General features: G+C 44.0%; 1 protein-coding gene across 13 annotated transcripts in view; it reads right to left on the reverse strand.

The window, feature by feature from the left end:
* The window catches only part of adgrb3 (adhesion G protein-coupled receptor B3), a 368383-nt gene that overhangs the window by 57042 nt on the left and 293466 nt on the right, over positions 1-17875 (reverse strand). For 8 of the 13 annotated variants that reach the window (XM_071394473.1, XM_071394475.1, XM_071394470.1 and 5 more), the window contains one exon: positions 16958-17078. In XM_071394473.1, coding sequence (XP_071250574.1) covers positions 16958-17078 — 121 coding nt within the window. The remainder of the gene's footprint in view (positions 1-16957; positions 17079-17875) is intronic. The other 5 variants (XM_071394478.1, XM_071394471.1, XM_071394469.1 and 2 more) reach the window with 1 other exon arrangement.

Genomic DNA, 17875 nt, shown 5'->3' on the forward strand with positions numbered 1-17875 from the left:
ACCCATAGGGCCCTGGTCAAAAGTAGTGCACTACCTATAAGGCCCTGGTCAAACAGTTGTGCACTACCCATAGGGCCCTGGTCAAAAGTAGTGCACTACCCATAGGGCCCTGGTCAAAAGTAGTGCACTATTGAGATTAGGGTGCCATTTGGGATACAATCTTTGGCAGTACTAATGAGCTGTAAATTGAACAAGGTGGTGGGACCCAACAGCTAGCTAGCCCCTCTCTTACCTCCCTCTGTCCTCTGTTAATTTGTCTCTCTGCTCATCATTAAACAAGCCAAGCAAATAGAGAGAGAGAGACAGCGAGAGAGAGAGAGAGAGCGAGAGCGAGAGCGAGAGCGAGAGAGAGAGAGAGAGAGAGAGGAAAGAAACAAAAAACACAGCTAGACAGCTAGTTAGGCAAACTGCAGGCAGAAAGGTGACACCACATCCCTGATTCTGTCTGCATACCAAATTGCACCCTATTCCCTTTATAAGTGCACTACTTATAAAGGGAAGTAGCACCCTATATAGGGAAAAGTTGCCATTTGATACCCAGTCTCTCTCTCACTGCCCTGATCCCAAAAGACATCGGCTGCACAACAACAAAGCAATGATTTCTATTAGACAATGAAGCAAGCCTGAATCCATAAACAGTGAAGCCAATTACGCATCACAGCACAGCAGAGCACAGCAAAGCGTACCGGCGCCTTGCAGGAGAGAAAGAACGAGGGAGGGAGGGAGGAGAAAATGGAGGTAGAGTGAGACAGCAAGGCAGCGTCGGGGCAATTAAACCCACACAGGAACCATGTTATCCTCCTCCCTGTTAGCATAGCACTCAAACATGCTGCCTCTTTGTCCTTTATGACTCACAGCATAGAAATATTACTCAAATATTATTACAACGAACGGATGAGCAAGTGAGGAAAATGGAGAGAGAGAGAAGAGACAGAGAAAGAGACAGAGATGAGAGAAAGAGAGAAATGGGAGACAGAAGGACATGGGAGAGAAAAAGAGAGAGCGAAAGAGAGAGAGAGAATAGACAGAGAATGAGACAGAGATGAGAGAAAGAGAGAAATGGGAGACAGAAGGAAAACGGAGAAAAAGAGGGAGAGAGAAAGAGAGAGCGTAAGAGAACGAGAGAAGAGACAGAAAAAGAGACAGAGGTGAGAGAAAGAGAGAAATGGGAGACAGAAGGAGAACGGAAAAGGGGGAGAGAGAAAGAGAAAGAGAACGAGAGAGAGCTAATAATAGGCCCATCCCTGTTAGCCTCAGCTCCAGCACCATGGAGAGAGGACAGATACAGGAAGTGTGTTGGAGGGAGAGCTAATAATAAGCCCATCCCTGTTAGCCTTAGCTCCAGGACCATGGAGAGAGGACAGATACAGGAAGTGTGTTGGAGGGAGAGCTAATAATAAGCCCATCCCTGTTAGCCTCAGCTCCAGCACCATGGAGAGAGGACAGATACAGGAAGTGTGTTGGAGGGAGAGCTAATAATAAGCCCATCCCTGTTAGCCTTAGCTCCAGGACCATGGAGAGAGGACAGATACAGGAAGGGTGTTGGAGGGAGAGCTAATAATAAGCCCATCCCTGTTAGCCTTAGCTCCAGGACCATGGAGAGAGGACAGATACAGGAAGTGTGTTGGAGGGAGAGCTAATAATAAGCCCATCCCTGTTAGCCTTAGCTCCAGGACCATGGAGAGAGGACAGATACAGGAAGTGTGTTGGAGGGAGAGCTAATAATAAGCCCATCCCTGTTAGCCTCAGCTCCAGCACCATGGAGAGAGGACAGATACAGGAAGTGTGTTGGAGGGAGAGCTAATAATAAGCCCATCCCTGTTAGCCTCAGCTCCAGCACCATGGAGAGAGGACAGATACAGGAAGTGTGTTGGAGGGAGAGCTAATAATAAGCCCATCCCTGTTAGCCTTAGCTCCAGGACCATGGAGAGAGGACAGATACAGGAAGGGTGTTGGAGGGAGAGCTAATAATAAGCCCATCCCTGTTAGCCTCAGCTCCAGGACCATGGAGAGAGGACAGATACAGGAAGTGTGTTGGAGGGAGAGCTAATAATAAGCCCATCCCTGTTAGCCTTAGCTCCAGGACCATGGAGAGAGGACAGATACAGGAAGTGTGTTGGAGGGAGAGCTAATAATAAGCCCATCCCTGTTAGCCTCAGCTCCAGCACCATGGAGAGAGGACAGATACAGGAAGTGTGTTGGAGGGAGAGCTAATAATAAACCCATCCCTGTTAGCCTCAGCTCCAGCACCATGGAGAGAGGACAGATACAGGAAGTGTGTTGGAGGGAGAGCTAATAATAAGCCCATCCCTGTTAGCCTCAGCTCCAGCACCATGGAGAGAGGACAGATACAGGAAGTGTGTTGGAGGGAGAGCTAATAATAAGCCCATCCCTGTTAGCCTCAGCTCCAGGACCATGGAGAGAGGACAGATACAGGAAGTGTGTTGGAGGGAGAGCTAATAATAAGCCCATCCCTGTTAGCCTTAGCTCCAGGACCATGGAGAGAGGACAGATACAGGAAGTGTGTTGGAGGGAGAGCTAATAATAAGCCCATCCCTGTTAGCCTCAGCTCCAGCACCATGGAGAAAGGACAGATACAGGAAGTGTGTTGGAGGGGGAGCTAAAAATAAGCCCATCCCTGTTAGCCTTAGCTCCAGGACCATGGAGAGAGGACAGATACAGGAAGGGTGTTGGAGGGAGAGCTAATAATAAGCCCATCCCTGTTAGCCTTAGCTCCAGGACCATGGAGAGAGGACAGATATATTACTCAAATATTATTACAACGAACGGCAGAAAGAAAGATAGAGGGACAGAGAGAGAAAGGAGAGAGAAAGGGAGATGAGCAAGTGAGGAAAATGGAGAGAGAGAGAAGAGACAGAGAAAGAGACAGAGATGAGAGAAAGAGAGAAATGGGAGACAGAAGGACATGGGAGAGAAAAAGAGAGAGCGAAAGAGAGAGAGAGTATAGACAGAGAATGAGACAGAGATGAGAGAAAGAGAGAAATGGGAGACAGAAGGAAAACGGAGAAAAAGAGGGAGAGAGAAAGAGAGAGCGTAAGAGAACGAGAGAAGAGACAGAAAAAGAGACAGAGGTGAGAGAAAGAGAGAAATGGGAGACAGAAGGAGAACGGAAAAGGGGGAGAGAGAAAGAGAAAGAGAACGAGAGAGAGCTAATAATAGGCCCATCCCTGTTAGCCTCAGCTCCAGCACCATGGAGAGAGGACAGATACAGGAAGTGTGTTGGAGGGAGAGCTAATAATAAGCCCATCCCTGTTAGCCTCAGCTCCAGCACCATGGAGAGAGGACAGATACAGGAAGTGTGTTGGAGGGAGAGCTAATAATAAGCCCATCCCTGTTAGCCTCAGCTCCAGCACCATGGAGAGAGGACAGATACAGGAAGTGTGTTGGAGGGAGAGCTAATAATACGCCCATCCCTGTTAGCCTCAGCTCCAGCACCATGGAGAGAGGACAGATACAGGAAGTGTGTTGGAGGGAGAGCTAATAATAAGCCCATCCCTGTTAGCCTCAGCTCCAGCACCATGGAGAGAGGACAGATACAGGAAGTGTGTTGGAGGGAGAGCTAATAATAAGCCCATCCCTGTTAGCCTCAGCTCCAGCACCATGGAGAGAGGACAGATACAGGAAGTGTGTTGGAGGGAGAGCTAATAATAAGCCCATCCCTGTTAGCCTCAGCTCCAGCACCATGGAGAGGACAGATACAGGATATATGAAGTGTTGATCAGGAATTGGGATGCATCTTCCCTATATCAGTGGTTCCCAACTCTGGTCCTCCAGTAACCCCAACAGTACAGTTTTATTGTAGCCCTGAACAAGCACACCTGATTCAACTTGTCAACTAATCATCAGGCCCTCAATGACTTGAATCAGGTGTGTTTGTCTGGGGCTGCAACACAAATGTGTGCTGTTGGGAACCACTGACTTATATAGTGTACATTTGACCAAGGCCCATAGGGCTCTGGTTGAAAGTAGGGCACTATATAGGGAACAGGGTGGTATTTGGGATGCAGTTCTAGTGTAACAGTAATCTTCTATTGGTGCTGATAGAGGATGGAGCCTTGGCATTGGTAGCCTGACAGGAAGTTAGGTTTACACTTGCACACGCACACACACACACACACACACACACACACACACACACACACACACACACACACACACACACACACACACACACACACACACACACACACACACACACACACACACACACACACACACACACACACACACACACACACACACACACACACAGGGTGATACAAATGTTAGTGCACTGTCCACAGGCCAGGCCATGTACTCTAGTCTAGTGGTTATAATCAGATGCTAAACCCTCAGATATCGTATCTTATGAAAAGGGGTTTGGAGAGAAATCTGTGAGTCAGAACTGCAAAGCTTCAGGGTTTAGGAGTGCAGCACAGTGGCTGCATCCCACAATGCCACCCTATTCCCTATAAAGAGCACTACTTTTGACTAGAGCCCTATGGGGCATGGTCAAAAGTAGCGCACTATAAAGGGAATAGAGTACCATTGGGCATGCTGCCAGTGGCTATCCTTGTGTAACAGGGTAAGGCCACCAGGGATGGATGAATCTACCAAACGTCTGCTTTCATCAAAGCTTTGTAAGTCCTTTTTGGAAAATCAAAGAAGAGAATGTGTTGTTCAGCACAGTAGCTGAAGAATCGTTTCCAGTGAGTCTATGACTGACGTTTTGGGATATCTGTTGTTGTATATAGAATGGTTTATATTTCTCCCTGTTGTTATTGTGTTTTTATAGTGAGAGCTTGGGCCAGTAAGATTGCCAATGCATTCATTACACCTGGCAAAAACCTGAAACGTGAACTTGAAACTTAAACCATCCATCTATATGCATGTTAGGCATCCAGAGGGGATGTACTGTAGATGTTGTTAAACACATACTAAGATGTCCATGTTGTTAGACGTATTCTACGAGTAGATGTCAATGTTGTTAGACGTATTCTACGAGTAGATGTCAATGTTGTTAGACGTATTCTAAGAGTAGATGTCAATGTTGTTAGACGTATTCTACGAGTAGATGTCAATGTTGTTAGACGTATTCTAAGAGTAGATGTCAATGTTGTTAGACGTATTCTAAGAGTAAACATCAATGTTGTTAGACGTATTCTAAGAGTAAACATCAATGTTGTTAGACGTATTCTAAGAGTAGATGTCCATGTTGTTAGACGTATTCTAAGAGTAAATGTCAATGTTGTTAGACGTATTCTAAGAGTAGATGTCCATGTTGTTAGACGTATTCTAAGAGTAGATGTCAATGTTGTTAGACGTATTCTAAGAGTAGATGTCCATGTTGTTAGACGTATTCTAAGAGTAGATGTCAATGTTGTTAGACGTATTCTAAGAGTAGATGTCCATGTTGTTAGACGTATTCTAAGAGTAGATGTCAATGTTGTTAGACGTATTCTAAGAGTAGATGTCCAGGTAGCCTAGTGGTTAAGAGGGTTGGGACTATAACCAAAAGGCTGCTGGTTTGAATCCCAGAGCTGCCGATGTGCCCTTGGGCAAGGCACTTAATTGCTCCTGTAAGTCGTGTCTGCTAAGAGTAGATGTCCATGTTGTTAGACGTATGCTAAGAGAGGATGCCCATGTTGTTAGACGTATGCTGAGTGGATGTATTGTAATGCTGGGTGAAAATTCCATGAACTGTAAGAGTACTTTTCGTGCTGTGTAGTGTGTTTCTGAACATAATATAGGAACAGGCTGACAAAGGATCTGATTAAAAGTGACAAGCCTTCAAATCAACTTAGCATTACTTCTGGGCCTGAGGCTCCACACATCCCATTGCCTTGGAATAGGATGTCCGAGCTGTGATGCTAGCCACTAGCTAACAACAAGGCAGACAGAGCTGTGATGCTAGCCATTAGCTATCAACAAGGTACTCTGAGCTGTGATGCTAGCCCCTAGCTAACAGCAAGGCAGTCAGAGCTGTGATGCTAGCCACTAGCTAACAACAAGGCAGATAGAGATGTGATGCTAGCCACTAGCTAACAACAAGGCAGATAGAGATGTGATGCTAGCCACTAGCTAACAACAAGGCAGATAGAGCTGTGATGCTAGCCACTAGCTAACAACAAGGCAGACGGAGCTGTGATGCTAGCCACTAGCTAACAACAAGGCATACAGAGCTGTGATGCTAGCCACTAGCTAACAACAAGGCATACAGAGCTGTGATGCTAGCCACTACCTAACAGATTTCATTAATCTATGAAAAAGTACAAATAAATAAAAGAACATGAGGGGCATGTTTTCCAATGACCGAAGGGACTACATGGTTACCAATGATGGAAGGGACTACATGGTTACCAATGATGGAAGGGACCACATGGTTACCAATGATGGAAGGGACTACATGGTTACCAATGATGGAAGGGACCACATGGTTACCAATGATGGAAGGGACTACATGGTTACCAATGATGGAAGGGACTACATGGTTACCAATGATGGAAGGGACCACATGGTTACCAATGATGGAAGGGACTACATGGTTACCAATGATGGAAGGGACTACATGGTTACCAATGATGGAAGGGACTACATGGTTACCAATGATGGAAGGGACCACATGGTTACCAATGATGGAAGGGACCACATGGTTACCAATGATAGAAGGGACTACATGGTTACCAATGATGGAAGGGACCACATGGTTACCAATGATGGAAGGGACTACATGGTTACCAATGATGGAAGGGACTACATGGTTACCAATGATGGAAGGGACTACATGGTTACCAATGATGGAAGGGACCACATGGTTACCAATGACGGAAGGGACTACATGGTTACCAATGATGGAAGGGACCACATGGTTACCAATGATGGAAGGGACTACATGGTTACCAATGATGGAAGGGACTACATGGTTACCAATGATGGAAGGGACTACATGGTTACCAATGATGGAAGGGACCACATGGTTACCAATGATGGAAGGGACCACATGGTTACCAATGATGGAAGGCACTACATGGTTACCAATGATGGAAGGGACCACATGGTTACCAATGATGGAAGGGACTACATGGTTACCAATGATGGAAGGGACCACATGGTTACCAATGATCGAAGGGACTACATGGTTACCAATGATCGAAGGGACCACATGGTTACCAATGATCGAAGGGACCACATGGTTACCAATCATCGAAGGGACCACATGGTTACCAATGATGGAAGGGACCACATGGTTACCAATGATGGAAGGGACTACATGGTTACCAATGATGGAAGGGACTACATGGTTACCAATGATCGAAGGGACCACATGGTTACCAATGATCGAAGGGACCACATGGTTACCAATGATGGAAGGGACCACATGGTTACCAATCATCGAAGGGACCACATGGTTACCAATGATCGAAGGGACTACATGGTTACCAATGATGGAAGGGACCACATGGTTACCAATCATCGAAGGGACCACATGGTTACCAATGATGGAAGGGACCACATGGTTACCAATGATGGAAGGGACCACATGGTTACCAATGATGGAAGGGACTACATGGTTACCAATGATGGAAGGGACCACATGGTTACCAATGATGGAAGGGACTACATGGTTACCAATGATGGAAGGGACTACATGGTTACCAATGATGGAAGGGACCACATGGTTACCAATGATGGAAGGGACTACATGGTTACCAATGATGGAAGGGACTACATGGTTACCAATGATCGAAGGGACCACATGGTTACCAATGATGGAAGGGACTACATGGTTACCAATGATGGAAGGGACCACATGGTTACCAATGATCGAAGGGCCCACATGGTTACCAATGATGGATGGGACTGGTGTAATGAATGGAGTAAAATACACTATTGATGAATGAAATAGGCCTAATGTAGGGAGGGACCTCTGGGTTACCTGGGACATCACATTGACCACCCCCTATGTAGACGTTTAGAAAAAGTCACACTTAAAAGCATTCTGAACTTAAAGCATGACTAATAATGTAATTATCTGACGATGAACAAGCAGAAAACAATGTGATTCCTGTCCTATATCAATAAAATACATATCAAACTAGATTTAAATAAAACATTATCCATATGTGAATATTGTGTGCAAGCGGTCATCAAGGCAAAGGGTGGCTACTTTGAAGAATCTAAAACATAAATATAGTTTGATTTGTTGAATACTGTTCTGGTTACTACATGATTCCATATGTGTTTTTTCATAGTTTTGATGTCTTCACTATGATTCTACAATGAAGAAAATAGTAAAAATAAAGAAAAAACCTTGAATGAGTAGGTGTGTCCAAACCTTTGACTGGTACTGTATATAAAACAATATTTAAATAATACATTTGAGAATCCATATATTGGGAATGATAAATACTTCTCCCGTGCTCTTTCTGACCTGAACCAGGCTACACCTCTTCACTGAAATGGCTGCTGTGTTTGCCCTGGGTTCCCATGGAGATGCCTGTAAAATTAAAATGTCTGTAGAGTGATAGGCAAATGTGTCATTCTGTGACTCTGCCAACACACTGAGAATGACATGTGTGTGGACTGCTTACACAGTCAATGACAACCCTCTATGTGCCAAACTCGTCTTTTACATAAACCACTTGTTTGTATTACAGGACTCAAGAACAACTATGATAAGCCTGATCAGTGTGTTATTTGGAAACAGCAAGTGGGATACTGTTATTGTGTATAATCAAAGCACTAGTAGAAGAAGCCTCCTGTATTGTGAAAGTTGGCAGTTCGTATCTTAAACAGTCAGTAACATTTTCATTTAGCCATTCATCTTCTTCAGATGTATCTCTGATCTGTTGGTATAATTTAAAAGCCTATAGGCATACAACTTTCATATATTGAATAATACATTACAATTTGGGTTAAAGGCTTCATTTTCCACTCCATTGTATGGAAACCTCTACAATCTCAACGTATACAGTATACCATTACTGGTGAAATCATTCCTAAGAAATGTCAGATATATATTTTAAGCAGGAGCACTCCTTTAATTTATTTAGGTATCAATCTATCAAAATATACAAATATTCACTTCCATCTGTTTATTTAGGGTGGCCCAAAATTAGTTAGTCCTAAATATTTCAAAAACTAAAAGCATTGTACTTGGGACTAATCATTTCCTAAACCTCAACTAAATCTTTCAATTAACTAACGTGGAAATTGAGCAAGTTGAGGAGACTAAACTGCTTGGAGTAACCCTGAATTGTAAACTGTCATGGTCAAAACATATTGATACATCAGTAACTAAGATGGGGAGAGGTCTGTCCATAATAAAGCGCTGCTCTACCTTCTTAACAACACTATCAACAAGGCAGGTCCTACAGGCCCTAGTTTTGTCGCACCTGGATTACTGTCCAGTCATGTGGTCAGATACCACACAGAGGGACTTAGGAAAATTACAATTGGCCCAGAACTACTGTCCAGTCGTGTAAATGTACACAGAGAGCTAACATTAATAATATGCATGTCAATCTCTCCTGGCTCAAAGTAGAGGAGAGAGGGACTTCATCACTACTTGTAATTGTGAGCAGTCCCGTGTAGCTCAGTTGGTAGAGTGTGGTGCTTGCAATGGTTGTGGGTTCGATTCCCAAGGGGGACCAGTATGAAAATATATGTACTCACTGCTGTAAGTCGCTCTGGATAAGAGTGTCTACTGGAATGAAAAGTATTGACTTGTTGAATATACTGAGCTGTCTATTTAAACAACTAGCACACAGCCCAGACACCCATGCATATGCCACCAGAGGTCTCTTCACAGTCCCCAAGTCCTGAACAGACTATGGGAGGTGCACAGTACTACATAGAGCCATGACTACATGGAACTCTATTCCACATCTAGTAACAGATAAAAATACACCTTATGGAACAGTGGGGTCTGTGCATAGACACACATAATAACATGCATACACATGGATTGTATGTGGTAGCGGCCTGAGGGACATCTGTTGAGAAATGTTTTAATTGTATATAATTGCCTTAATTTAGCTGGTTCCAAGGAAGAGTAGCTGCTGCATTGGCAGGAACTAATGAGGATCCATAATAAACCCCAGGAAGAGTAGCTGCTGCCTTGGCAGTAACTAATAGGGAACCATAATAAACCCCAGGAAGAGTAGCTGCTGCCTTGGCAGGAACTACTGGGGATCCTTAATAAACCCCAGGAAGAGTAGCTGCTGCCTTGGCAGTAACTAATAGGGATCCATAATAAACCCCAGGAAGAGTAGCTGCTGCCTTGGCAGGAACTAATAGGGATCCATAATAAACTCCAGGAAGAGTATCTGCTGCCTTGGCAGGAACTAATGGGGATCCATAATAAACCCCAGGAAGAGTAGCTGTTGCCTTGACAGGAACTAATGGGGATCCATAATAAACCCCAGGAAGAGTAGGTGCTGCCTTGGCAGGAACTAATGGGGATCCATAATAAACCCCAGGAAGAGTAGCTGCTGCCTTGGCAGGAACTAATGGGGATCCATAATAAACCCCAGGAAGAGTAGCTGCCTCCTTGGCAGGAACTAATGGGGATCCATAATAAACCCCAGGAAGAGTAGCTGCTGCCTTGGCAGGAACTAATGGGGATCCATAATAAACCCCAGGAAGAGTAGCTGCTGCCTTGGCAGGAACTAATGGGGATCCATAATAAATACAAATACATCAATGTGAGTGGTTACTTCCAGGGAGGGTGCTTCCATAACTTCATTAGGGAGTTTGAAAGAACCCTGCATCATGTCTCCTAGGGTGCGTCACAAATGGCACCCTATTCCCTATTAGTGCATCACTTTTGTGCACTATGAAGGGTACATTGTGTCATTTGGGATACAGCCATCGTGTGGAATAGCCCTCTGTTGCTGCATCCTACATATCCCTGTCTAGGAGCTCTTAAAAGCTAAACACACACACACACACACACACACACACACACACACACACACACACACACACACACACACACACACACACACACACACACACACACACACACACACACACACACACAGACACACACAGACACACACGGCTATCCTATGGCCCCTCATTAATGATTGCTGCGTCATTCCCCTGAATCTATAGCCGTAGAAACAACATCGTTATTTCATTGGGGAGTAATTTGATTGTCCTTTCTGTGGCCATTATTTAGAGGGAGTCCCAAATGGCATCCTACTCTCTATTATAGTGCACTGCTTTAGACCATAGCCCTTGAGCACTTGTCAAAGTAGTGCACTATATAGGGAATAGGGTGCCATTTGGTACGCATTTTTAATCTTCTTTATGGTCCTTCTCCCTTAATTGGGATGCAAGATCCTTTTCATGGTCTCCATGCCAACGAAGCAGAGTCTGAGTTTACCATCTCGGATGAAAAGGTTCAAGGTAAAAAGCTATCATATTGGATGAAACTGCAGCAAGGGTAAAAAGGTGTGCTGAAACGCATGCTGTCTGACTTAAAAACAACACCTTGTCTGCATCATTTCCAATCCTCTTTTTTATAAATATATATATTATTTTAAATATATATACTGTATACAATTTTATATATTTTGCTGTATTATTTTCCCCTAACCCTACCACCCCTCCTCTAACTGGAGTAAACTAATGGACAACAACACTTAGACTATTACAGTACTTCCAGCGTATTCAAGACACAGTATATTTTACATTAGTTATCTTGTTTTTTAGTTGTTTTTAGTCCCACGAGGCTCTTTTTCACAATCTATACTGTAGTCTAGCTCTCATCTCTAGACATCATCCATTCCATTATGGAGTGATCATCAGCGTCATCATTATCGCTGAACCCTATTTCTCACACCTCTCCAATCAATAAAACCGTGAGTTTGCAGCTCAGACATTTTGTAGACGGAGAAAGAGGCCTAAAACTGAGGCTTCATTCCAAACAACCACCATCTCCTTCCAACAAAACTGAAAACTGAAGAATCTCTTTTAGATCTGGGAGAAAATTACATATATTCCTGAATGCCCATATGAGTACTGGATGCTAGGCATCTCCAGATAGGTAGCTAACTCAGGGCCCCTACAACTGTTGTAGGCATCTAGTCCAGATAGGTAGCTAATGCAGGGCCCCTACAACTGTTGTAGGCATCTAGTCCAGATAGGTAGCTAACGCAGGGCCCCTACAACTGTTGTAGGCATCTAGTCCAGATAGGTAGCTAACGCAGGGCCCCTACAACTGTTGTAGGCATCTCCAGATAGGTAGCTAACTCAGGGCCCCTACAACTGTTGTAGGCATCTCCAGATAGGTAGCTAACTCAGGGCCCCTACAACTGTTGTAGGCATCTCCAGATAGGTAGCTAACTCAGGGCCCCTACAACTGTTGTAGGCATCTCCAGATAGGTAGCTAACTCAGGGCCCCTACAACTGTTGTAGGCATCTCCAGATAGGTAGCTAACTCAGGGCCCCTACAACTGTTGTAGGCATCTAGTCCAGATAGGTAGCTAACTCAGGGCCCCTACAACTGTTGTAGGCATCTCCAGATAGGTAGCTAACTCAGGGCCCCTACAACTGTTGTAGGCATCTAGTCCAGATAGGTAGCTAACTCAGGGCCCCTACAACTGTTGTAGGCATCTCCAGATAGGTAGCTAACTCAGGGCCCCTACAACTGTTGTAGGCATCTAGTCCAGAGAGGTAGCTAACTCAGGGCCCCTACAACTGTTGTAGGCATCTCCAGATAGGTAGCTGACTCAGGGCCCCTACAACTGTTGTAGGCATCTAGTCCAGAGAGGTAGCTAACTCAGGGCCCCTACAACTGTTGTAGGCATCTAGTCCAGATAGGTAGCTAACTCAGGGCCCCTACAACTGTTGTAGGCATCTAGTCCTGATAGGTAGCTAACTCAGGGCCCCTACAACTGTTGTAGGCATCTAGTCCTGATAGGTAGCTAACTCAGGGCCCCTACAACTGTTGTAGGCATCTCCAGATAGGTAGCTAACTCAGGGCCCCTACAACTGTTGTAGGCATCTAGTCTAGATAGGTAGCTAACTCAGGGCCCCTACAACTGTTGTAGGCATCTAGTCCAGATAGGTAGCTAACTCAGGGCCCCTACAACTGTTGTAGGCATCTCCAGATAGGTAGCTAACTCAGGGCCCCTACAACTGTTGTAGGCATCTCCAGATAGGTAGCTAACTCAGGGCCCCTACAACTGTTGTAGGCATCTCCAGATAGGTAGCAAACTCAGGGCCCCTACAACTGTTGTAGGCATCTCCAGATAGGTAGCTAACGCAGGGCCCCTACAACTGTTGTAGGCATCTCCAGATAGGTAGCTGACTCAGGGCCCCTACAACTGTTGTAGGCATCTCCAGATAGGTAGCTAACTCAGGGCCCCTACAACTGTTGTAGGCATCTAGTCCAGAGAGGTAGCTAACTCAGGGCCCCTACAACTGTTGTAGGCATCTAGTCCAGATAGGTAGCTAACTCAGGGCCCCTACAACTGTTGTAGGCATCTCCAGATAGGTAGCTAACTCAGGGCCCCTACAACTGTTGTAGGCATCTAGTCCAGAGAGGTAGCTAATGCAGGGCCCCTACAACTGTTGTAGGCATCTCCAGATAGGTATCTAACTAAGGGCCCCTACAACTGTGCTAGGCATCTGGTCCAGATACTGTAGGTATCTAACTAAGGGCCCCTACAACTATGCTAGGCATCTGGTCCAGATACTGTAGGTATCTAACTAAGGGCCCCTACAACTATGCTAGGCATCTGGTCCAGATAGGTATTTAACCCTACAACGGGGGCAACCAGCCAGTACTCTGCCATCATCTGAAGTACAATAGCGTTGAGCTGGGATTTAGATAAAGAGACATGATCTGTCAGTGATCTGGTTGTAACAGATCTAGTTCCTGTGTGGCTCAGTTAAAGCACAGTGCTAGAAAAACCAGGGTGGTGAGTTCGATTCCCGCTCCAAACATATACACTCACTGTTCTGTAAATCGATTTGGATACAAGCATCTGCTAAATGTAATATTTTATATATATTAACATGAAACATAGAAGGTGTCATAGACTCAGAACATAAACCTTGAGTCATTTGGTCAGATGTAGTCTGTCCACTAGAGATTACAACAGAGGTAGGTAACATATTTACAGTACTCCTCATTAGAAAACACAGAGGTAAGGTAACATATTTACAGTACTCCTCATTAGAAAACACAGAGGTAAGGTAACATATTTACAGTACTCCTCATTAGAAACCAGAGGTAAGGTAACATATTTACAGTACTCCTCATTAGAAAACACAGAGGTAAGGTAACATATTTACAGTACTCCTCATTAGAAACCAGAGGTAAGGTAACATATTTACAGTACTCCTCATTAGAAACCAGAGGTAAGGTAACACATTTACAGTACTCCTGCTTAGAAAACACAGAGGTAAGGTAACATATTTACAGTACTCCTGCTTAGAAAACACAGAGGTAAGGTAACATATTTACAGTACTCCTCATTAGAAAACACAGAGGTAAGGTAACATATTTACAGTACTCCTCATTAGAAAACACAGAGGTAAGGTAACATATTTACAGTACTCCTCATTAGAAAACACAGAGGTAGGGTAACATATTTACAGTACTCCTCATTAGAAACCAGAGGTAAGGTAACATATTTACAGTACTCCTGCTTAGAAAACACAGAGGTAAGGTAACATATTTACAGTACTCCTCATTAGAAAACACAGAGGTAAGGTAACATATTTACAGTACTCCTGCTTAGAAAACACAGAGGTAGGTAACATATTTACAGTACTCCTCATTAGAAAACACAGAGGTAAGGTAACATATTTACAGTACTCCTCATTAGAAAACACAGAGGTAAGGTAACATATTTACAGTACTCCTGCTTAGAAAACACAGAGGTAAGGTAACATATTTACAGTACTCCTCATTAGAAACCAGAGGTAAGGTAACATATTTACAGTACTCCTGCTTAGAAAACACAGAGGTAAGGTAACATATTTACAGTACTCCTCATTAGAAACCAGAGGTAAGGTAACATATTTACAGTACTCCTGCTTAGAAAACACAGAGGTAAGGTAACATATTTACAGTACTCCTCATTAGAAACCAGAGGTAAGGTAACATATTTACAGTACTCCTGCTTAGAAAACACAGAGGTAAGGTAACATATTTACAGTACTCCTGCTTAGAAAACACAGAGGTAAGGTAACATATTTACAGTACTCCTCATTAGAAAACACAGAGAGACAGCTAGACTAGGAATAACACCCAGGCTTCACAGTTGTCAAAATATCCCCTGAATCCGTAAGGGGGCCATATTTTGACGACGTGCAGAAACACAGCCTATAAATAGCTTGTGAACACAGCACTGGATAACCTGAGCTCCAGATATACACAGACAGAGAACGGAACAATCTCTCCATCACCCTATAGTTATGACCTCATCGGTTGTTTTAACATCAACTCCTCCTTCAGAGGAAAACATTGACATGATGAAGCAGAATAATCTTTGCTCTGTCTGATAGTAATAATAGTTCCTACGGGAAAGTGTTTGTTTTGGTTTACCAGGCTCGTGGCTAAAACATTGATATGCCTTGTGAAATATACATCAATAATGTCAAATGTGGCACTAACAAAATGCAATTCACAGTTTTAAACCCAAATGGGCTAATGTGGGCCACCCTGTCACACAGACCAGCCTATCAATCAGCCTGTAAATAAGTCTGCTGTCAGCATGTGCATTTCTGTTGTTTATCTGGGGGTAGAAATCTAAGTCAAAGCTTTTGACTGCCAATACAATCTTTTTTGGGGGACAATTCTTATTTACAATGACGGCCTACCCCGGCCAAACCCGGACGACGCTGGGCCAATTGTGCACCGCCCTATGGGACTCCTAATCATAGCCAGATGTTATACAGCCTGGATTTAAACCAGGGACTCTTGCACTGAGATGCAGTGCCTTAGACCGCTGCGCCACTTGGGAGCCTAATAATGTAAACATTAACATAATATGGAAGTCTTTGTTGCATACAGTAATAACCTCGCAATGTTGACATAAAAACATGGTTAAACAGCAGTGAGTATCAGTAGAGTGGTTAAACTACAGTGAGTATCAGTAGAGTGGTTAAACTACAGTGAGTATCAGTAGAGTGGTTAAACTACAGTGAGTATCAGTAGAGTAGTTAAACTACAGTGAGTATCAGTAGAGTAGTTAAACTACAGTGAGTATCAGTAGAGTGGTTAAACTACAGTGAGTATCAGTAGAGTGGTTAAACTACAGTGAGTATCAGTAGAGTGGTTAAACAGCAGTGAGTATCAGTAGAGTGGTTAAACAGCAGTGAGTGTCAGTAGAGTGGTTAAACTACAGTGAGTATCAGTAGAGTGGTTAAACAGCAGTGAGTATCAGTAGAGTGGTTAAACAGCAGTGAGTGTCAGTAGAGTGGTTAAACTACAGTGAGTATCAGTAGAGTGGTTAAACAGCAGTGAGTGTCAGTAGAGTGGTTAAACTACAGTGAGTATCAGTAGAGTGGTTAAACAGCAGTGAGTATCAGTAGAGTGGTTAAACTACAGTGAGTATCAGTAGAGTGGTTAAACAGCAGTGAGTATCAGTAGAGTGGTTAAACTACAGTGAGTATCAGTAGAGTGGTTAAACAGCAGTGAGTATCAGTAGAGTGGTTAAACAGCAGTGAGTATCAGTAGAGTGGTTAAACAGCAGTGAGTATCAGTAGAGTGGTTAAACAGCTATTGTGGTTGAGTAAAGCTTGTACACTTGCCAACAATATAAATGGACATTTAATGTACCACAGTGTGCCTGTTGTTGATTAAAGCATGTTAAAGTGCATGAATTGCCTGTATGTACGGGTTCGTCTCTTCCAATACAACATATATACACAACCTGCATTGTGTGTTTGAGTAAAGAAGTTCAAGTGCATGCTGTAGAAAATGGAATCTTACCGCGTTGTGTGTCTGTGTCTGTCCAACCAGGATGAGGAGGTTGGAGGAGATGATTGACAGGCAGAAGTTGATTAGGATGATGGACCGCTCAGACCGGATATATCTGGAATAACGGGAAGTACTGGATCAACAAATAAAAAATGACAATCAACATAACACCACAACAATCACCAATCAACATTGTTCCATTAAAACAAGGACATTACCACCAGGCCACTACTACTAGGCCACTACTACTACGCCACTACTACTAGGCCACTACTACTAGGCCACTACTACTAGGCCATTACGACTAGGCCATTACGACTAGGCCATTACGACTAGGCCACTACTACTAGGCCACTACTACTAGGCCACTACTACTAGGCCATTACGACTAGGCCATTACGACTAGGCCACTACTACTAGGCCATTACTACTAGGCCACTACTACTAGGCCATTACGACTAGGCCATTACGACTAGGCCACTACTACTAGGCCACTACTACTAGGCCACTACTACTAGGCCACTACTACTAGGCCATTACTACTAGGCCACTACTACTAGGCCACTACTACTAGGCCACTACTACTAGGCCACTACTACTAGGCCACTACTACTAGGCCATTACTACTAGGCCACTACTACTAGGCCATTACCACCAGGCCATTACTACTAGGCCATTACCACCAGGCCACTACTACTAGGCTATTACTACTAGGCCACTACTACTAGGCCACTACTACTTGGCCATTACTACTAGGACATTACCACCAGGCCACTACTACTAGGCCATTACTACTAGGCCATTACTACTAGGCCATTACTATTAGGCCATTACTACTAGGCCATTACTACTAGGCCACTACAACTAGGCCATTACTACTAGGCCACTACTACTAGGCCACTACTACTAGGCCATTACCACTAGGCCATT

The sequence above is a fragment of the Salvelinus alpinus genome, chromosome 3 (genome assembly GCF_045679555.1).
Source record: "Salvelinus alpinus chromosome 3, SLU_Salpinus.1, whole genome shotgun sequence".
Classification (NCBI taxonomy): Eukaryota; Metazoa; Chordata; class Actinopteri; order Salmoniformes; family Salmonidae; genus Salvelinus; species Salvelinus alpinus.